Source organism: Staurois parvus, unplaced genomic scaffold (assembly GCF_062004578.1).
Source record: "Staurois parvus isolate SC_StPar_1 unplaced genomic scaffold, SC_StPar_1.0 ptg000290l, whole genome shotgun sequence".
Taxonomy (NCBI): Eukaryota; Metazoa; Chordata; class Amphibia; order Anura; family Ranidae; genus Staurois; species Staurois parvus.
This window is the reverse complement of record NW_028318086.1, coordinates 2,789,263-2,812,500: the sequence shown is the minus strand read 5'-3', so window position 1 is coordinate 2,812,500 and position 23,238 is coordinate 2,789,263. Positions and strand designations below refer to the sequence as shown.

The 23,238-nt window shown below is 43.8% G+C and overlaps 1 protein-coding gene across 1 annotated transcript in view; it reads left to right on the top strand.

Moving 5' to 3' along the window:
* Positions 1-22,773, top strand: part of RPN1 (ribophorin I) — a 29,105-nt gene extending 6,332 nt beyond the window's left edge. Inside the window, exons 2-9 of the mRNA XM_089682466.1 lie at positions 2,905-2,963; positions 5,479-5,785; positions 6,065-6,274; positions 9,050-9,242; positions 9,471-9,570; positions 14,783-15,041; positions 18,646-18,891; positions 21,678-22,773. Of these exons, the coding sequence (XP_089538592.1) occupies positions 2,905-2,963; positions 5,479-5,785; positions 6,065-6,274; positions 9,050-9,242; positions 9,471-9,570; positions 14,783-15,041; positions 18,646-18,891; positions 21,678-21,860 (1,557 nt within the window). The 3' untranslated portion in view covers positions 21,861-22,773. The remainder of the gene's footprint in view (positions 1-2,904; positions 2,964-5,478; positions 5,786-6,064; positions 6,275-9,049; positions 9,243-9,470; positions 9,571-14,782; positions 15,042-18,645; positions 18,892-21,677) is intronic.
* The last annotated feature ends 465 nt before the right edge of the window (positions 22,774-23,238 follow it).

Sequence of the window (23,238 nt, the reverse complement as noted above, 5' to 3'; positions counted from 1 at the left end):
GCGTTGCTGGGGCTACGCAGATCATCAGGGCACACTGATCATCAGTCCTCTGATCTGTTTTTGATTGTCCTCCCAGAACAAGAGAACCACCTTGCGTCCGTCATATTACTATATGGCGGGTGGGAGGCGGTTCAAGTGTGGTAGGCAACCCCAGAGAGGCGGAGATATAAAACCATAGATCACCTTCGGGGTTGTCAGTTTAACCCCCCCCCCCTCACATCCACATAGTGCTTTTCTTATATGCTCAGTGGGGAGCCCCAGTGATATCTTTTTATATTATTTGTCAGTGGCTCCCCCATAATTGTGATCCTTATGGCTTAAGTCACTCCTCCGTCAGGCTTTGCAGGGAAGCTGCAGTGAGACCCCCCCCCCCCCACTTCCTTTTCTACTGTGCTGGTCCCCGCAATCCACATCTCACATCCCAGAAGTTTGGTGTCACATACAAGCGCTAAGGTTTGATGCATGAGAGGAGTTGCGGGGTCCAGCAGAACGGGTATCTTAGTCTTGCTGCAGCTTCCCTGCGTCGCTTCTGACAGTCTGCATGGCGACCACCCAACCTACCCATCACATGACCATGATCAAACTGTTGCCAACCCTATTTTAAAGTGTATGCAGGAGCAAAACAGATTTTATTTTTTGTTCTTGATGGTGGGGTTGGAACCCCTGGCAAGTTTACTTTATCTTTTTTTTTTTGGTCTGTCCCCCTGCTAAGTAGTCATGTGTTTTTTGGGGGGGTTTTTTTGCCTGGTCACCAAACCAGAAATGGTATAGTTGGCATCCAGTTGAGTCTTCTGAAATAGTGACACTGCTGGGAATTCCCCCTCATTTTGTAGATTTCTGGGGGGGGGGGGGGGGGGGGAAGGGGGGAATACTTTTTTAATTTTAATGCACACAAGCACAATATAATACCCAATTTTTTGGTAAAATATAAAATGTTACGCTGAGCAAATAGATACCAAACATGTCATGCTTTAAAATCGCGCACGCTTGTGGAATGGTGCGAAACTGTAGTATTGAAAAATCTCCATCGGTGACGCTTTATAAACCTTTACAGGTTATCAGTTTAGAGTAACAGAGGTCGTCTGGCGTTAGAATTACTGCTCTTGCTCTGACACTCACGGCAATTCCTCGTCTGTGGTAGCTCCCTGGTCTCCACCTCCCACGCCTGACTGCAGGACTTCTCCAGAGCTTCCCCCATCCTCTGGAACTCGCTTCCCCAATCCATCAGACTGTCACCTACCCTCCTCAGCTTTAGGCGCACTCTGAAAACCCATTTCTTCAGGGAAGCCTACCCCACCCTCACCTAACAGCTGATCCCCTCCACTCCTCACTCCACTCCATCCCCCACAGCCATCTCCTCCTGTATCGCCATCCCCTCCTTCCTAGACTGTAAGCTCGAAAGGGCAGGGCCCTCTAACCCCTCGTGTATTGTATTGTTTTGCTACTGTATTGTCTCATGTCTTGTCCCCCATTCTAATGTACAGCGCTGAGCAAACCCTTTGGCGCTATATAAATACTCAAAAATAATCGCTGTTTACATATGTGTGGTACCAACATATGTGTTCACCTTTGCACGGGGGGATGGGGCACTTAATTTTTTTTTTCTTTTGTTTCTTTTCTTTTTCCTGTCTCAAGGAATGTAAACATCACTTGTGACGGGAATAGGCAGTGACAGGGACTCTTTATGAAGAGATTTAATCAATAAGACCCCAGACCTCTCCTCTGCCCTAACAGCAACTGATCGCACCAAGATCGGTGTGATCTAATGCTTTCGAGAATTAGAAATAGTGCTGTTTAGTTCCAGGAAAGCTGAAAGTGACTATAGTATTTGTGGCTTCCAGTTCCCCATATCAATAGGCTCATAGGAGACCTCCATGGGCTCTATGGTAAGCTGCCCTCAGTTCGGAGATCTTCAGTGGGACAGAGATCCCGAAGAGACTGGGGGATGGGGGGGGGGGGGCTTGTAAAGCCTCCTCCCACCACCTGTTTACTAAAAAAAAAAAAAAATAAAAAAAAATCCAGCAGCTAATTAGCTGCTTGGATGGCTACTACAAGGCATCATCCTGGTATTGCATTTGAAACCCGTAACATGTATCGGACCAAGTGGATAAGAGCATTCATAGCAGTGAAATTGCAGTGCTACAGAGCAGGCTAAAATCAGTCGATCCGTATTCCCTAACTTGGTGATGGAGGAAGGGGCGGTGAGTGGGTGGGAAGGGGGCCCTCTGCAGGTCCATTGTTGCTTTGCACTGCACAGACAAGGTGCATTTTTAAAGATCCTTTCCACCCAATATCTCATTTTTGTTTAGTATGGATATCAGTCTCAGGAGTTCCTGAGATAAACCAGCCAATAGAGTTCTGACTTCTCTCCAACTGATGTCAATGTATAGTATGTAAAAACATTGCATGAAGTGAGAATTCAGCTCTTCGAGGCTTTCACCTTTATTGTGGGGGGTGGGGGGAGGGGGAGGTCACAGACCATCAGGGTAAGTTCTTGCCAGTGGAGCTTTCAATATAAACGTTTGTGAGTGACGCTCCATTTACATTTCGATGGCTCTTGTTCGGATCTATGTGAGTCCCTGTGCTACTCTGATGCAAACTGAGTGCCTGAGAGTGTAAAGTCACATCAAAGTTACAGTGGAAATTGTGCGACTTTGGAGTTGCACAAGTGTGAACAGAGCCTTAATGAACCAGGGAGTGTCTGACGAAACCTGAAATACCCGTTTTGAGTGCAGTTGTTCAGGTATTTTGTCTAAGGCCACTTACCAGATTTAGGTGTCCTTTCTAAATGTAGCCAACATCAGATTGTCTTGGTTTTTGTTTTTTTTTTTGCATTGTTTTGTAATGGGTTCTTTTATACTTTTTTTTTTTTTGTTAATGTTTTCCTGGTTTTGTTTTGAACAGGTGAAGGGAGAAGAGGAGGAGGATGGTTACTTGGAAGTGCAGGAGCTAAAAGGGAAAAAGTAAGTGCATCCCAACAGACTTCAGGAGGGGAGGGTTCTTAGCTCAGCCAGTGCCTGAGCTAGGGGTAGATAGATTCAGGAAGTAAATGCTACATGATCTTTATGCCAAAAATGTTAGGTGGTGTTTTTCAAAATTTTCTCAGCAAAATAAAGCAAGGAGAAATGGATGGATGGGTGAGTTTGCTTTGAGTATTCACAATTAAATAGCATTTTTGGTTTGTGGTGTTCAGATGCAGTGCAGTTACACTTTAAAAATAATTCCACACATGGATATTTTTACATGCTACATTGGCCAAACTTGGACCAGTGCAACTCTGCGTAAATGACACCCGTACAGTCCTGGAAGTCATTGTAGTAGGCACCAGTACTACAGTGATTTCCACTAGCTTCTGGGTCCCATGCCAAGCAGTTGCCCTGCTGCACTGTTAACACAAGAGGTCACCCTTTTGGCATGGGTGCAGTTCAGAGATTGCTTTGTGTTTTCTCAATGAATGCAAAGCATTCTCTGATTGGATGAGGTGGAGAGAAAATGCAAAGCTTTCTTGTGTCTGTGCCAAGTGTAACCTCCTTTCCTTTTTCCCTCCTTTTCCTTTTTCCCTCCTTTTCCTTTTTCCCTCCTTTTCCTTTTTCCCTCCTTTTCCTCCTTTTTCCCTCCTTTTCCTCCTTTTTCCCTCCTTTTCCTCCTTTTTCCCTCCTTTTCCTCCTTTTCCCTCCTTTTCCTCCTTTTCCCTTTTCCCTTTTCCCTTTTTCCTTTTTCCTTTTCCCTCCTTTTTCCCTTTTTCCTTTTTCCTTTTCCCTCCTTTTTCCTTTTCCCTCCTTTTTCCTTTTCCCTCCTTTTTCCTTTTCCCTCCTTTTTCCCTTTTGCCTCCTTTTTCCCTTTTGCCTCCTTTTTCCCTTTTGCCTCCTTTTTCCTTTTTCCCTTTTGCCTCCTTTTTCCTTTTTGCCTCCTTTTTCCTTTTTGCCTCCTTTTTCCTTTTTGCCTCCTTTTTCCTTTTTGCCTCCTCCAAGGTAGTTGTATACTAATTCAGGCCACTGATACTATGTAGAGATGACGGTGGAATAACTGAGCCTCCACTGTCTGCAAGCATTTGGACCACAAAGCATGTTTGGTTCATACGGTGTTCACCCTGTCCAAAAAACAAAGGTTTGGCTGGAGTTGTGCTGTCAGTCAAAATCTAATCTGCATACGTGGAGGTTTCCAGTATTCCAGCAGTTTCCATTATTAGCAGTCAGGTAACTTCCCACAATTTGTGTAAATGTAAGTGGCAGTTTTTTGTGGTGTTGGTTTTACTTTACAATGTAGCTGCACCATCCACTTCAGTGAGGCATCATCTTAAAGTGCCTTAATTGCATGGAAAAACCCCATGCTTCAGCATGAATTTCAATTTTGAATTTTGAGAAACGTCCATGGGGTCCAAAAAGCGTCCCTTTAGGTCAAAAGCGGTTTTAGACCGGCTAGAGAACAGCGATAGTAAATCAGAACCACTTGCAGAATTGAGTGATAATGATTCGTGGGGGAAATTCCTCATCAGACACTGAAAACGATTCTGCGACTTTGCTCAGATGTGCGAACTTGGCGCTATATTTCAAATTTCAGTGATTTTGGTTTGATTATATTATTGAATTAAATTTATTATTATATTTTTTATGATTATTAAATTATAGTTTATGATTTTGTGTTTCAAATTTTATCATACCCGGGATGTTTACTAGACTCTTGTTCGGACAGATTTCAGTGAGTTATTCCTAAAAATTACAGCCTACAATAAAAAAAAATACCTATTTCCATGCAAAAAATGTACCGCTTTGAGCACAGAAATATGGACATAATCAGACCGCTAGGGAGGTTAAAGGCATTCAGATGGATGGTGTGGCTACATTGTAACTCTTGGGAGAATTCAAAGGATCCTGGGTATAAGGCTACGTTCACACTAGCGTTGTGTACAGGCGGCAGAGAGGCGTTTGGGAAGCGTTTTTACCGCTTCCCAAACGCCTCGGACAATTCTGCACATTGCAGCACATGGTGCTGTTCTAACGGGAGCGTTAGTGTCGCGGCAAAAAGGACACCTCTGGTCGAGTCAGGAGGCGTTGAAGCCTCCTATTCAAGTCTATGGTGCCGCTCCGCAAACGCCGGTTGCGGGGCGTTTGCGGAGTGGTAACACCATTCAAACTTCATTATAGGTGTTTGTAGGGCGTTTTTAACGCTCGGCAAACTCCTAGCATCCACCACTAAACAGCGCAAATGCCGGACCAACGCTTGCCAAACACTATAGGGGCGTTTGGCAAGAGTTGGTAAAACAGTCAAGTGTGAACGAGCCCTTAAGGACACAGAACGTACTGGTAAAAGTTGCCTGTTATGCACATGGCTGGAAAAGGGCAGAGGGGGGTGTAGGGGCGCATGTCCACAACAGCATTCTGATGGGAGAGAGGCAATCACAGATGTTTGTCCTTATTTTGTGAAGTGTATTTCTTGTTTAAACTGCTTATTGATCTGAGTTTGATTGGTCTCTAATAGAGGAAAACAATATTCAGTCATCCTCCCGTCATCTCTTTCCCCTGGAGCCAAGACCAAGGTCATCGTTGAGGCTGTTTATACACATGTCCTGCATCCGTACCCCACCATGATCACACAGGCTGAGAAGCAGTTTGTAACCTTTGAAGGAAACCATTACTTCTACTCCCCATATGCCACCACGTCCCAAACCACACGTGTTAAACTGGCCTCAAGAAATGTCGAGAGCTACACCAAGCTGGGAAACCCATCCCGATCTGATGACACCATCGAGTATGGTCCATTCAAGGACATCCCTGCCTGGAGTCATGTAAGTGCCATTCAGCCCGCTATGTTGATTTCTTCAGCATTGCCGTTCATTCATAGTGAATAATGTTACCACTCTGTTGCCTGCCAACAAATTAACCGTGTAACCTCGCGGCAAGTGAAGTGCATCCGCAGAAAGTTTTTTTTCTGTTAAAGTAGGGAAGGGCTAGGACACTTGTTGGTTTTATTGCCGTGTGTGTCCCCACTGGAGGAAATTTACCTTCTCTATGTGATCTTTTCCTCTTTGACAAAAGCCTAATCTGCTAATCTAATCCTCCTTCAGGACCCCCTGAAGATTCACTATGAGAACAACAGCCCCTTCCTGACCATTACCAGCATGACCCGGGTTATCGAAGTCTCTCACTGGGGTAACATTGCAGTTGAGGAGACCGTTGACTTGAAGCACACTGGAGCCAGTCTAAAAGGTCCCTTCTCCAGATACGACTACCAGAGGCAGCCAGACAGCGGCATTTCATCTGTCAAATCCTTTAAGGTAAGTAATGGAGGAGATCTGTAAACTGTAATCAATTTGTAAAAGGAAAGGTCGCTTTTCACTTGACTATTTTTTTTTTTTTTTAATGCAAGAATGCAGTTAACAATGAAAATGTAAACAAAAGGAAAAAATGCAATCATTTGGGGTGTACCCACCCATCAAAGGGATCTCTCTGACTCACCCTATCTTGGTGTGTGGATTATAAACCGAATAGAGCACATTAAAAAGCTCTGGATTCGAGGGGAAGCTCTGCTGATTTCTGTCATCCAATCATGTGCAAGTTAAAATACTGTGTGGTGTTTTGCTTTTTTTTTTTTTTTTTTTTTCCCCTGCATGTGATTGGGTATTCTTTGCAAAATAAAGCTTTACCTCATTTACTAAGCTCTTGGGCAACTGCACTTGCAGAGGACACTGTATTTTCCTTTAATACATCAGCCCCTGTGCCTCTTGTACTAAAATCTCAAGCAGTTACACTATATTGCCAAAATTATTGCCCCCCCCCCCCAAATCCTTGTATTCAGGTGTTCCAATCCACTCCATGGCCACAGGTGTATACAATCAAGCCCCTAGGCATGCAGACTGCTTCTACAAACATTGGTGAAAGAATGGGTTGCTCTCAGGAGCTCAGTGACTCCAAGCGTGGTCCCGTGATAGGTGGCCACCTGTGCAATAAGTCCATCTGTGACATTTCCTGGCTACTAAATATTCCACGGTCAACTGTTAGTGGGATTAGAACAAAGTGGAAGCAACTGGGAACACCAGCAACTCAGCCATGAAGTAGTAGGCCACGTCACATGACAGAGCAGGGTCGGCGCATGCTGAAGTGCGCAGAAGTCTCCAACTGTCCGCAGACTCAATGGCTAAAGACCTCCAAACTCGGTGTGGCCTTCAGATGAGCCCAACAATCGTGCATAGAGAGCTTCATGGAATGGGTTTCCATGGCCGAGCAGCTGCATCCAAGCCTTACATCACCAAGTGCAATGCAAAGTGTCAGATGCCGTGGTGTAAAGCATGCCGCCACTGGACTCTAGAGCAGTGGAGACATGTTCTCTGGAGTGACCAATCACGCTTCTCTGTCTGCAAATCTGATGGAGGTGTGTCTGGGTTTGGGGGTTGCCAGAAGAACGGTACTTGCCTGATTGCATTGTGTAAAGTTTGGTGGAGGGGATATTATGGTGTAGGGTTGTTTTCAGGGGTTGGGCTTGGCCCCTTAGTTCCAGTGAAGGGAACTCTTAAGGCGTCGGCACACCAAGACATTTTGGAAAATTTCATGCTCCCAACTTTGTGGGAAGAGTTTGGGGATGGCCCCTTCCTGTTCCAACATGACTGCCCACCAGTGCACAAAGCAAGGTCCATAAAGACATGGAGGAGCCAGTTTGGGGTGGAGGAACTTGACTGTCCTGCAGAGTCCTGACCTCAACCCCATAGAACACCTTTGGGATGAATTAGAGCTGAGACTGCGAGCCAGGCCTCCTCCCCCGACATCAGTGCCTGACCTCACAAATGTGCTTCTGGAAGAATGGTCCAACCTTCCCATAGACACCCTCCTAAACCTTGTGGACGGCCTTCTCAGAAGAGTTGAAGCTGTTATAGCTGCAAAGGGCGGGGCCAACTCAATATTGAACCCTACGGACTAAGACTGGGATACCGGCCTTTTCGTGTGTGTAAAGGCCGGCCGACCAATACTTTTTGGCAATAAGTGTATGTCAACCCTGTCCAAATAACCCCTACTAGACCACAGAGCACTAAACCCCCCCCCCCCCCATTTCTTTGTAACATAAGGGTTAGGAGTTCTGTAGTCCAGCAGGGGAGAAGTAAGCAGTTCTGGCGGCAGCAGCAGGGGAGCTTTGTCAGTTGAATTAGGAAGTTAGAAGCTCACTGGGTTTCTGGACGCTCAGTGGGTATTTGTACTTCTAATTGCACAATTTCCCCATGTCATATCTCTATAGAAAAAGATGTACTGAATGTATATTTTTATGTTCTGTATTTATCCGACACATAAAAAAAAAAAAAAAAAAAACTCGATGATAAGCAAATATTGTCTAAATACAAGGGGCATATACTGTATGTGTGTTCCTACTTGAATCCTGGTGTGCTTTGTGCATTTTTCAGATCTAAGCAGTAATCCAGTGTGAAACTTTCTCTTTATGCAGGAGCTTCCTCTAATAAAGACCAGTCACTGCTGCTCTCTCTCCTTGTGCAGGGTGACTGGTCTTGTCTCCTCCCCTTCCTGTAGTTTTCTGCAGGCCTACTTTAGTAGGTGGGGCTTCTAAGTACCTCCCCCACAGCATTGCTCTCTACATAGGCATTCTAGCACAGTGGTGAGGTCATTGTTGATTTTACAAAGCAATATCTGCATTTGCAAAGGCATTTGGTGCACACAGTTATTAGTTTTATTTATATATATGTTTTTTTATATATATATATATATATATATATATATATATATATATATATATATATATTCGTTGTTGTTGTTATTATTATTATTATTATTATTATTATTATTATTATTATTATTATTATTATTATTATTATTAATAATAACATTATTTATATATATATATATATATATATATATATATATATATATATACAACAAATATATTAATAACAATAATAACAAATATATAAATAACAAATATAAATATATATTAATAACAAATATATATATATATATATTTTATTTTTTTCTTATGGAGTTCAACTTTAACTCTAGTGTCCTACATCTGTTCTGAGTAATTCTTTTGCTTATGAGAAGGTTTTGTCTTCCAGACCATCCTGCCCGCGGCTGCCCAGGATGTATACTACAGGGATGAGATCGGAAATATTTCCACCAGCCACCTCCTAATTCTTGAGGACTCCGTGGAGATGGAGATCAGGCCCAGATTTCCACTATTCGGAGGCTGGAAAACACATTACATGGTTGGATACAACCTGCCAAGTTATGAATATCTCTACAACCTTGGTGAGTCAGATAAAAATCTTGTCGCCAACTGAACTGTCTGTATTGCTTCATAGCATGCAGTCTCGGATGCTACAGTTAACAAGGCCCAGCGTGATTAGCAGGATTTGAGACGTAGCCTGTGCAGGTCCATATCTGTAAGCTGAGTTTGTGCTCGTTGTTGGTTCAGGTGCCCAAATCATAGAACTATGTTGCCACCAGCTATCATTCTGATGTCCTCCTTCCCCACAGGTGATCAGTATGCTCTGAAGATGCGCTTTATTGACCACGTGTTTGATGAGCAAGTTGTGGATTCGCTGACCGTTAAGATCATCTTACCTGAAGGAGCAAAGTAAGCTATCATAATATATACTGTTGTCTAAATGTACACATTGTTTTCCTGTGGGACACGGCTTGATAATTAAGTAACTTAGTGTTCTACTGCCACTTCCCACCTGTATGATGTCATATGACATCCTGGACTTTGAGTGACGATGTGGAGATATCTGGATGATATATATATATATATATATATATATATATATATATATATAAATAAATTTTCCTAGATTGTAAGCTCGAAAGAGCAGGGCCCTCGATCCCCTCATGTTTTGCATTGTATTGGTATTGTTCTGTCCCCCTTTGTAATGTACAGCGCTGAGCGAACTATTGGCGTTTTATAAATACTGTATAATAAATATATATAGTATAATTGTGTGTGTGTGTGTGTGTGTATGTATGTATATATATATGTGTGTGTGTGTGTGTGTGTGTATATATGTGTGTATGTATATACAGTGGGGATCGAAAGTTTGGGCACCCCAGCTAAAAATTTGTATTAATGTGCATAAAGAAGCCAAGGAAAGATGGAAAAATCTCCAAAAGGCATCAAATTACAGATTAGACATTCTTATAATATGTCAACAAAAGTTAGATTTTATTTCCATCATTTACACTTTCAAAATAACAGAAAACAAAAAAATGGCGTCTGCAAAAGTTTGGGCACCCTGCAGAGTTAATATCTTGTACTGCCCCCTTTGGCAAGTATCACAGCTTGTAAACGCTTTTTGTAGCCAGCCAAGAGTCTTTCAATTCTTGTTTGAGGTATCTTTGCCCATTCTTCCTTACAAAAGTCTTCCAGTTCTTTGAGATTTCTGGGCTGTCTGTCACGCACTGCTCTTTTAAGGTCTATCCATAGATTTTCAATTATGTTGAGGTCAGGAGATTGTGAAGGCCATGGCAAAACCTTCAGTTTACGCCTCTTGATGTAATCCCCCGTGGATTTCGAGGTGTGTTTAGGATCATTATCCATTTGTAGAAGCCATCCTCTCTTTAACTTCAGCTTTTTCACAGATGGCATCAAGTTACCATCCAAAATTTGCTGAAATTTTATTGAATCCATTTTTCCTTCTACTCGTGAGATGTTCCCTGTGCCACTGGCTGCAACACAACCCCAAAGCACGATTGATCCAACCCCATGCTTAACAGTTGGACAGAGGTTCTTTTCATTAAATTCTGTGCCCCTTCTTCTCCAAACGTACCTTTGCTCATTCCGGCCAAAAAGTTCAATTTTAACCTCATCGGTCCACAGAACTTGTTTCCAAAATGCATCAGGCTTGTCTATATGTTCATTTGCAAAGTTCAAACGATGATTTTTGTGGTGAGGACGTAGAAGAGGTTTTCTTCTGATGACTCTTCCATGAAGACCATATTTGTACAAGTATCTCTTTATAGTGGAATAGTGTACCACAACTCCAGTGTCTGCCAGATCTTTCTGGAGGGATCGTGCAGTCAAACGTGGGTTTTGAATTGTTTTTCTCACAATCCTGTGAGCTCTTCTGTCTGATATTTTTCTTGGTCTTCCAGATGTTGCTTTAACTTCCACTGTTCCTGATGACTGTCATTTCTTAATTACATTCCGAACAGAGGATATTGACATCTGAAAACGCTTTGCTATCTTCTTATAGCCTTCTCCAGCTTTGTGAGCGTCAACTATTTTCAGTTTCAGTTTTCTAGACAACTGCTTAGAAGAACCCATGGTGCTGATTGTTGGGGCAAGGTCAGATGAGTCTGGGCATTTAAAACCTTTGAGATTGACATCACCTGGTCTTCCCAGACGATGATTGAGAACAATTCATGACACTGGCAGGTCTCAGCTTGGCAAAGGGGGCAGTGCATGCTATAAATTCTGCAGGGTGCCCAAATTTTTGTAGATGCCTTTTTTTTGTTTTCTGTTATTTTGAAAGTGTAAATGATGGAAATAAAATCTAACTTTTGTTGACATATTATAAGAATGTCTAATCTGTAATTTGATGCCTTTTGGAGATTTTTCCATCTTTCCTTGGCTTCTTCATGCACATTAATACAAATTTTAAGCTGGGGTGCCCAAACTTTCGATCCCCACTGTATATATATGTATGTGTGTGTGTGTGTGTGTGTGTGTGTGTGTGTTTTTCTTTTCAGACATGTTGGGTATCATATGTGCTCGGCTTAACATAATCATCTTTCATATTTGACCAAAAATTTAGTTATTTATATTTGTTTTTTTCGCATTAAAATTCATTAAATTGTATTTTTCCAAAATAACTGCGTTTGAAAAATTGCTGCGCAAATACCGTGTAATGTAAAAAGTTGCATCAAATGCCATTTTATTCTGTAGGGTCTCTGCAAAAAAAAAATAAAAAATCTCCGCCAAGACACCAGCTGAAATCTGTCAGTAATTAGATAGCAATCCTGCCCCTTGTCAGTGCAAATTAATATCAGTGGTTAAGTATCAACTGATGGGCTGTAAAAAGGTGTCTCATTACCAAGGTGTCGCACAAGAAACTTCTCATGATGGGCAAAAGCAAAGAGCTCTCTCCAAGACCTACACAACCTTATTGTTGCAAAGCATATTAATGGCATTGATTACAGAAGAATTCCTAAACTTCTGAATGTTCCAGTGAGCACTGTTGGGGCCATAGTCCAGAAGCGGAAAGAACATCATTACAGCATAAACCGGCCACGACCAGGTGCTTCTTGCAAGATTTCTGACAGTAGTAAAAAGAATTATCAGAATAGTTGTCCAAGAGCCAAGGACCACCTGTGGAGAGTTTCAGAAAGACTTGGAATTAGCAGGTATAATTGTTTCAAAGTAAACAATAAGTAATGCACTCAACTGCCATGGCCTGTATGCATGCTCGCCACACAAGACTCCATTGCTGGGGGGAAAAAAAGCATGTTGAAGCTTGTTTAAAGTTTGTTGCACAACATTTAGGCAAACCTGTGAAATACTGGGAGAATATAGCCTGGTTAGATGAGACCAAAGTAGAACTCTTTTTGGATGCCATAATGCACACCGTGTTTGGAGGTCACATGGCACTGCGCATCACTCCAAAAACACCATCCCAACTGTGAAGCATGGAGGGGGGAGCATCATGGTGCGGGGCTGGTTTTCAGCATACGGTACTGGCAAACTTCATGTCATTAAAGCGGAGTTCCACTCACCTGTCAAATAAAAGCCGGCAGCTACAAAAACTGTAGCTGCTGACTTTTAAAAAGCAGCCACTTGCCTGTCCCTCGAACTCGTGGTGTGTCCCTCGCAGCCCATTTTACCGGCCGTCCTGGATTCCAGGAGGCTGGCATCTTCAGTGTGGGCATCCGGCTGTGATAGCTTGCGGCTCCACAGCGGGGTACCCACTGCGCATGCGCGAGTAGTGCTGCGCTTCATGAATGGTCCTGTAGTCTTCTGGGACCTGTCAAGTGTCCAAAAAGACTACAGGAAGGGAGGGAGGACACTTTCCGATCGCCTAGGTGATCAGACCGGAAATTGGAGCAGGTACCTGTCAAATTCGGGTACCCGCCCCCCCAAAGGTGCCAATCCTTAATGGGGAGTGGGGGAGAAGTCCTTAAAGCAGAACTTCCCCTTTTGGGTGGAGCTCCGCTTTAAAGAAGGATGAATGGAAAAATGTACCAAAACATTCTTGATCAAAATCGGCTGCCATCTACCAGGATGATGAAGATGAAATGAGGGAAGACATTTCAACAAGGCAATGATCCCAAACACAGCCTAGGAAACTCTTCATTGGGTTTAAGAGAAAATAAAGCTGCTAGAACGGCCCAGCCAATCCCCTGACTTGAATCCAATTAGAAAATCTTTGGAAAGCACAAAAGATCAGAGTTCATGGAAGAGGCCTACGGAACCTTCAAGATTTGAAGACTGTTCGTGTGAAAGAATGGGCCAAAATCACACGTGAGCAATGCATGCAACTAGTTTCTCCATACAAGAGGCGTATTGAAGTGTTCCTTACCCCAGACACCACTAAACTAGTACACTCCCTGATTCTCACGCCTCGACTACTGCAACTCCCTCCTCACCAGCCTACCCCAGTGCAGGCTCTTCCCCCGCTTCAGACCATCCTGAACTCAGCGGCTAGACTCATCCACCTTACCAACCGCTCCACCTCTGCCACCCTACTCTGCCTATCCCTCCACTGGCTCCCTATCGCCCAGTGCATCAAATTCAGACCACTCACTCTGCCCTACAAAGCCATTTATAACACTGCCCCTAACTACCTCACCAACCTGATTCCCAGGTACCACCCTACCCGTACCCATCGCTCTTCACAGGACCTCCTTCTATCTTGCTCCCTGGTCTCCTCCTCCCACACACGACTGCAAGACTTCTCCAGGTCCTCCCCCATCCTCTGGAACTCACTACCCCAATCCATCAGACTGTCACCTTTCCTCCTCACCTTCAGGTGCTCCCTGAAAACCCACCTCTTCAGGGGAGCCTACCCCACCCTCTCCTAACAGCCGTTCGCCTTCATTCCTCCTACCACTCCATCCCCCACAGCCACTTCCTCCTGTACCACTACCCCCTCCCTCCTAGATTGTAAGCTCCAAAGAGTAGGGCCCTCTAACCCTCATGTGCTGTTTGTAGTTGCTGTACTGTTTCATGTATTGTCCCCCCCTCTATTGTACAGCGCTGAGCAAACCCTTTGGCGCTATATAAACTCAATGTAATAATAATAGTTACCAACAAAGGATTTTGCACCAAGCATTACATTTTAGTTGGAGTGTTCAATACTTTTTTTCATGTGTCATTCCATTTTATTACCCATAACTTTAATTTCTGAACAGATGTTTTGGTTTCTTTGTATGGATTGTTACTGACCATGTGGTAAAACATTTCATGTGAATGGCACCTTTAAAAATATATTTACTGAGAAAAATGGTGACTTGTTCAATATATTTTTTACCCGTTGTATAATAAAAAAAAAAACCAGTGGTGATCAAATACCGTAGAAAGAAAGAAAGTTCTATTTGTGTGACAAAAATGATCTAAATTTAGATGCAGTGTTGCATGACTGTGCAATTGCCGTTTAAAGTAGCTCTCTGCAGATTATCCAAAAATAGCTTGGTCATGAAGGGGGGTAAAATCTTCTGGCACTTAAGTGGTTAATTATCACCATGCTGTGTCCCTCAATGGACTTCAAGAAAAGTATTTTATGTTGAGTTCAAAAATCCTGTTCTGTCTTCTGCTCGGGTTCAGCAGATTAGCTCTATGTTTGTTGTCTTTTTAGAAATATCCATGTGGACTACCCATTTGATGTAAATAGAGCCCCCAACGAGCTGCACTACACGTATCTTGACACGTTTGGTCGTCCAGTTATTGTGGCTTACAAGAACAATCTGGTTGAACAGCATATCCAGGACGTAGTGATCCATTACACCTTCAACAAGATTCTGATGCTCCAGGAGCCTCTGCTGGTGGTGGGAGCCTTCTACATCCTGTTCTTTACTGTCATCCTCTACGTCAGGCTGGACTTCTCCATCACGAAGGTTTGTCATGTTTCCTCCCTCGCTTTTTGTGCCTTTTACCATTCCAACTCCCCACCTAACCTTCCCTGCATTCTGGTTTGTTCCCGGTACCGGCTGGTTCTGGTCAGTCGTTTTTATATATTTGTACCACACCTGGCTTTATTATCAGGCTTATTTTGTAGAGCAGGAGGGAAATCATTGCAAAATATACAAATAGGAGATCAAAGTAAAAAAAAGTTGATAAAGGAAACCTACAATATTTATTATTGCTTTTATTCTGGATTTATATAGCGCAAACAGTTTGCGCAGCATTTTACAATCGAAAAGGAAGACAGTACAGTTACAATACAATGAGATACAAGGGGGTTAAGAGGGCCCTGCTCAAAAGAACTTGGTTTTCTAGGGTGGGGCAACTGGTACATTCTAGGCATTCCCAGAGCATGGGAATGCAAGTGGGGGGGAAAAAAAAAAAATCTATCCCAAATTGGAAGTTTCAACGGTTAAGGGCTTAATGGCCAAACTTTCTGAAACTTAGTTGGACAACCATGGTTAGTGTAACATGAGCAGGATTTGAAAATTCTCATTTTTTGCGGCAGATGTTAACCTCTTCACGCCGGCCGAACGCAAATGTGCGGCCTCCCGGCGTCTGGGCCTACACTCCGGCCGCACATTTGCGTTCTATTAAAGAACATATGTGCTGAGAGCACGCGCCCTGTGCGCTCCCAGCACACGTCCAGTACTCACGGAAAGGTCCCGATCTCCTCTTGCGCTTGGGACCTTTCCCGATCATGTGACTGTGTCATGATGGTCACATGACCCTAAGCCCCGCCTCCCAGCTTCTGAAACCCGTAGCCTCCCTGATGGTATTCCCGAGTGTAGCTCGGGGTAAAGTTTCAGTACCAAAAGCGGTGACCCCGAGCTACACTCAGGCTTACCATGCGGCGCTGCTCCGGCATCTGTTCTTCACTTACCTTGTCCTGCGCTCCCGCGATGTCCCTCCTGCGGTGTCCCCGGCAATGTAATCCGGCGGATGCCGGCATCTGTCTTCTGGGTTCCGTCCCCTGCAAGCGTCGGGACGTACGGGGGACGGAACTGGCGGGAAATTTGAAAATGACAAAAAGTGACATTCACTCAATACACTAAAATCACATAGTATAACATTCCTGTATCAAACCATTTCACATACATGTTATCCCGAGTGCTTTGTCCGGCGCCCTGCCTGCATTTTTACTGTTCTTTCTGCCTGGAAACTGAGAAACGTCCATGGCGTCCAAAAAGCGTCCCTTTAGGTCAAAAGCGGTTTTAGACCGGCTAGAGAACAGCGTTAGTAAATCAGAACCCCTTGCAGAATTGAGTGATAATGATTCGTGGGGGAAATTCCTCATCAGACACTGAAAACGATTCTGCGACTTTGCTCAGCGATGTGCGAACTTGGCGCTATATTTCAAATTTCAGTGTTTTTGGTTTGATTATATTATTGAATTAAATTTATTATTATATTATTATTTATGATTATTTATTAAATTATAATTTATGATTTCGTGTTTCACATTTTATCATACCCGGGATGTTTACTAGACTCTTGTTCGGACAGATTTCAGTGAGTTATTCCTAAAAATTACAGGCCTACAATAAAAAAAAACACATTTCCATGCAAAAAATGTACCGCTTTGAGCACAGAAATATGGACATAATCTAACCGCTAGGGAGGTTAAAGGGCCGGGAGGCGACGGGGCGAAGGGGTTAAGGAGGCATTCAGTCCTTGCAGTCTAGCATCTACTGCTTTCTACAGCTAATTATCATTGTTACAAGGATTTTATATAGCACTCTACATACTGGATGTTCACATTAGACCCTGTCCTCCAAGGAGCTTACATTTTTTTACAAGGATATGTTCACATTCCGTATCATGTTACATCTGTATCCAGGGTGTAACATGTTACTAAATGAGCAGCTTCCCCAGTCTGTCGTGATAGTGGGTTGGGGTTCCTCTGCTCTCATTCACTCTGTTTAAAAACAAAAAAAAAAGCAACATTTGTGGCTCTCGACTTGTAGTTCTCAATGAACTATCAGGTAGCTGATGAGTGCTGTTGGTAGTTCATTGATTGTTCCTGTCATTCAGTAACTGCCTGCTTGTATGAGATCTGGGCAGACAATTACACTGACAGTCTGTAAGACCCTGAGATTGTACTTGCAATTCTTTGCCAGCTCCTAATTAACTGCTTAGGTGCCGCCTTATAGCATAAATACTGCTACAGAGTGGCACGGGTGTGCAAAATCACGTGTGTGTGTGTGTGTGATTTAGCAGTTCTGGGTAGGGGGCACGTGCGCCCTACCCGCACTGCCATTTGCGGCCTCGGCTTTCAGTTACCGGGCCCTGGCCAGTGATTCCTTGTGTTTTCTGAGAGACCATGAAGACCTCAGCCTAGAGTAGGACACACTTGGCATAGATGCCAGAGTTGTGTTTTTTACTTAACCACTTCCCGACCGGCCGTTGCATATAAACGGCCGGACGGTGGCACTGCAGGGTCGGGTGGCCATTTATAAACGGCCTCCCCGCACCCTGCTTGTGCGCGCTCCCTGGGAGCGCGCAGCACCGCGATCCGGTGCCCGCTGTGTCCTCCGGACACAGTGAAACACCGATCGTCGGCCGGGACCTCTGTACGAGGTCCCAATCATGTGATCACTGATTGGCCAATCAGTGATCACATGCAAAGTAGTAAGCAAGATGTCACTTGTGACATCATTGCTTACTACGTGTGAAATCTGTGAATGATCACAGAGGTCACATGGTACAAGGCTATTCACAAAAGCCTTGTACCATGTGACAAGCTGTGACCAATCACAGCTCACTCAGTACTTCTCAATGAGTGCAAGAATGCACACAGAGAGAGAAGTGATTGCTTTTACATCCTATATGGGTGTAAAAGCAATCAGTGTAAAAAAAAAAAATCATCACCCCCCACAAGTAGTACAGTGTCACCATGGTGACACTGTACTGCTAGGGTGACCGTATGTAAAAAAAATAAGAATATAAAAATGTTTAAAAATTATAATTTTTGGTTATAAACTAATTTGGATTTTTTTTTTACTAAAAAGAGAACGGAATAAATTTTGGCTAAGATTTATGATGAAATATTTATTTGCAAAATTTTATTAAAAAAAAACACTTTTTTTCAAAATTTTTGGACATTTCATTTACATAGCAAAAAAAATACAAATCCCAGCGGTGAAAAAATACCACCAAAATAAAGCTTTATCTGTCTCAAAAAAATGGTAAAAAATTCATTTGGGTACAGTGTTGCATGACCGCGCAATTTGTCATTCAAAGTCTGATAGTGCTAAAAGCTGAACATTGCCCTGGACTGGAAGGGGGTGAAAGTGTCCGGACAGGAAGTGGTTAAGGGAAAAAAAAAAAACAAAAAACTTTTTTTTCTTGATGAGTTTATGTCCTGTCCCCCCTTCCCCACAAACCTTGTGGTAATTTTTTGGCTTGTGAGGTTTATCTCTCACCATTTGCCCACCTTGTGTGATACTGCGGCGGCTTCATAACAGTCCTTGAAGGTGAATCGTCCTCAGGAAATTGTGAATTCTCCCTTCTTTATGATTTTTCTTTTCTTTTTAGGACCCGGCAGCAGAAGCAAAGATGAAAGTGGCTTGTATTACAGAGCAGATCCTCACCTTGGTGAACAAGAGACTCGGCCTGTACCGTCACTTTGATGAAGCCGTGAATAAATATAAGCAGTTCCGAGATATTTCCAGTTTGAACAGTGGCAAGAAAACTTTAGAGATGGATCACAAGAACCTGACTAATGAAATTACATCTCTGCAAGCCAAACTGAAAGCAGAAGGGTCAGACCTATGTGACAAGGTGATTTTATTTATTTATTTTTTTCCCCCAGATTGGCTCCTGTTGTCAGCTAGTAGGGTTTTTTTTTTTATGATCGACAAGACCATAGGTCTTGTGAATAAATAGCTTTATAGAGATCTTGTCAATAGACCATTCATTTCAGCCTAAATCTTCCCATTGTGTGAATATTAGCATATTTTATGTATGATGTTTACATGTAAAACAACCTTTTCTGTAGGCATTCAAAGCCTCAAACACTGCTGCTGGGCACCATCTTGGATATGATGTCAGCAGACACGTAATGTTGTTAAACCCAGGACCCTGCCTTCACTGTATGAGGTCTCCCCGGACCCTGCCTTCACTGTATCTGGTCTCCCCGGACCCTGCCTTCACTGTATCTGGTCTCCCCGGACCCTGCCTTCACTGTATGAGGTCTCCCCGGACCCTGCCTTCACTGTATGAGGTCTCCCCGGACCCTGCCTTCACTGTATGAGGTCTCCCCGGACCCTGCCTTCACTGTATCTGGTCTCCCCGGACCCTGCCTTCACTGTATCTGGTCTCCCCGGACCCTGCCTTCACTGTATCTGGTCTCCCCGGACCCTGCCTTCACTGTATCTGGTCTCCCCGGACCCTGCCTTCACTGTATCTGGTCTCCCCGGACCCTGCCTTCACTGTATCTGGTCTCCCCGGACCCTGCCTTCACTGTATCTGGTCTCCCCGGACCCTGCCTTCACTGTATCTGGTCTCCCAGGACCCTGCCTTCACTGTATCTGGTCTCCCCGGACCCTGCCTTCACTGTATCTGGTCTCCCCGGACCCTGCCTTCACTGTATGAGGTCTGCCCGGACCCTGCCTTCACTGTATGAGGTCTGCCCGGACCCTGCCTTCACTGTATGAGGTCTGCCCGGACCCTGCCTTCACTGTATGAGGTCTGCCCGGACCCTGCCTTCACTGTATGAGGTCTGCCCGGACCCTGCCTTCACTGTATGAGGTCTGCCCGGACCCTGCCTTCACTGTACGAGGTTTGCCCGGACCCTGCCTTCACTGTATGAGGTCTGCCCGGACCCTGCCTTCACTGTATGAGGTCTGCCCGGACCCTGCCTTCACTGTATGAGGTCTGCCCGGACCCTGCCTTCACTGTATCTGGTCTCCCACAGTACACACAACATGGAAATGCAGTTATTTTAGTAAATCTAAACTGCTAAATACCTTTTTCTCATCAGCAGTATATAGCAGTCTTGTGACTTCTATCAGTGTCTGGCTGAACACTGGTTAATCTTGTAGGAGGAGTTTTCATTTTCCTCTGTCCTATGAGGCTGCATAACCCCTGACCCTCTGGACAGCGCTGATTGGCCCTCTCTACTCTTCAAAGACAAAATATTAAAAAAAAAAAAAATCTCCCACAATACAAACCAAACTGAGCATGTGCTAAGCTTTGACACCAGCCAACACCTGGTATTTTTGTAGGAGCAGCCACTAAAGAAGAAACAGTGAGGGTGGTCTGTTAAGCACCCAAGATCGCTTCGAGATTTTCCACTCTGGGTTATCTGAACGGAAGTTCTCCCACCCATCCCCTTTTCCCCCTTCCTCCCTGCCTGCAGCCTTCTGAGAAACTTTTCAGATCCCAGAATGCTGCGGGAACATTCAGAAAGTGCAGCACAGCTCACACATGTGCCATGAGCAGCTGACTGTGAAGCCGCAAGGAGCCACAGCAGACTGCCCACAGATAACATGCAAGGGACTGAAGACCGGTGAAGAAACTGGCCTGGATGAGGACAGCGCCGGACCCTGGGACAAGTCAGTGTTTTATGAAAAAGTCGTCGGCTACAGTTTTTGTAACTGCTGACTTTTAATTTTCACATGCCTGACTGAGGCTCCTCTTTACCCCCCCGGCGGTATTCCCGAGTGTAGCTCGGGGTTAACTTTCAGCACCACAAGCGGTAACCCCGAGCTACACTTGGAACTACACTGCAGTGTTGCTCTGGGATCCCTCCAGCACTTACCTTGTCCTGCGCTCCCGCGATGTCCCTCCTGCAGTGTCCCTGGCAATGTCCTCTGGCCGATGCCGGAATCCGTCTTCCGGGTTCCGTTCCCTGGGACGTACGGGGGACGGAACCGGCGGGAAATTAAAAAATTAAAAAAAGTGACATTCACTAAATACACTAAAATCACATAGTATAACATTCCTGTATCAAACCATTTCACATACATTTTGTCCCGAGTGCTTTGTCCGGCGCCCTGCCTGCATTTTTACTGTTCTTTCTGCCTGGAAACTGAGAAACGTCCATGGCGTCTGAAAAGCGTCCCTTTAGGTCAAAAGCGGTTTTAGACCGGCTAGAGAACAGCGATAGTAATTCAGAACCACTTGCAGAATTGAGTGATAATGATTCGTGGGGGAAATTCCTCATCAGACACTGAAAACGATTCTGCGACTGAACTCAGTGATGTGCGAACTTGGCGCTCTATTTCACATTTCAGTGTTTTTGGTTTTGATTATTGAATTAAATTTATATTTTATTATGCTTATTATAGTTTTATGATTTAGTGTTTCAAATTTTATCATGTTTACTAGACTCTCTTCTTCGGACAGATTTCAGTGAGATATTCCTAAGAATTACAGACCTACAATAAAAAAACAGATTTCCATGCAAAAAAAAAAGTACCGCTTTGAGCACAGAAATACTGACATAATCAGACCGCTAGGGAGGTTAGCATACTCAGACAAGGATACATGTCTCTTTTAAATGCAGCTTGATTCTTGTGTAAGATGTCTGGCTTCATCCATATGTCTTCTAATTGCCCACACAGGCTGCGGAGATCCAGAAGCTTGACAGTCAAGTAAAGGAGATTGTGCTAAAATCGTCTTCCGAAGCCGAACGTCTGGTCGCCGGCAAACTGAAAAAGGATAGTTACATAGAGAACGAAAAGCAGCATGCCAACAAGCGCCAGGAACTGGTCAACAAAATCGACAACATTTTAGACGCATTGTAATAGGCCAGATATAGTCATTAAAGCAGGCCTGGACAAACCTCGGGAGCCAAAAATCCAACCGTGCCTCACGAACATCCTCCCTGGAAGTTCTGCAGCCTCACCTAGGTCCTCCTCAGGCTTAGGTCCTGAATGGAGCTTGCTGGCTCTTTAGATTGTATTGACTCCTGAATTCCAAAGCTTTGTCCTTTCCTGCTTTTAAAATAAATAAATAAAACTGCTTGTGAGATTAAGGCACGACGCCGCGCAATACTCCTCCCGAATCAACGTCATGCTCTTTATATAGAGCTCTTATTTTTCTTTTGCATTTTCCTTACCCCCTGATATTTTTACTTTTTTTGCTGAAAGTCACTTTACTGCCATCTTTATTAAACCACTGTCCGTTCCCCAGTACGCCCAACAGAGAGGCTAAAGAATGCCCATGGGTTTGGTTTCCATGAGACGTCAGCTGCTGATTGGCTGATGGAAACTAAACGTATACACATCTATTACACCTTCAATAACCATTTTGGCTGTGAATGACGTTGGTATGAAATGCGTGCCTAAAAATTCCCTGCAGGGGATTGCGATAATTCTTGGTGGGTTGGGGGGGAAAAGGTTAATTGGGGAGCTTGAGAAAGGAGACTTTTTTTTTTTAAATGTTTGTCCATTTTCTCAAGATTAGAATTCTAATGCTGAAGATTCAGCTCAAATCTATTCCACATTCTCTTAGCACATATTGTTTTGTGTGTAATAATAGTAAAAGCAGTGGTGCCTGTTGCAGGGAGTTTGTTGTTTTTTAAATGAATAGCCAGCAGGGGGCACCATTTTTACAAAGAAAAAAAAAAGTTTATGCTTGTTGGTAAACTGTTAAAGATCCAATGTCAAGGTTTTTTGTTTGTGTGACCAAATGAAATAAAGAAGGGATTGTGGATGACATAGCCTGGGTTTTTTTTTTTTTTTTTTATTTGTTGGAAATGAATGACATTCAAATAATCTGAGTAGACCAGGGGTCTTGAATGAAAACTTTTGGAGGTCTTGGCAGTAAAATTTTTCTTCTGGCATTGGCCTAATTCTCGTGTTCGGACTATAACACCGCCCCCCCCCCGCCCCAAAGAATTGAGGCCCCCCAACCCCCACATATACGCACGTATGAATGTGAACATGCGCGTCAGGGGCGCTTGCATGTGAAAACACGTTACACATCGCCATGCAGGCCGGAGTGAACAATTCTGGCAGAAAACCTCCTCTGTAACACTAAACTGATGACCTGTACAGCTTTCGAAGCGTCTCCTATAGAAAATAAAGGGTACTGAAGTTTGTCACCATTTCATGGGCACACACAAATTTCAATGTTTAACATGTTTGGTATCTATTTACTCGGCAACCTCATCTTATATTT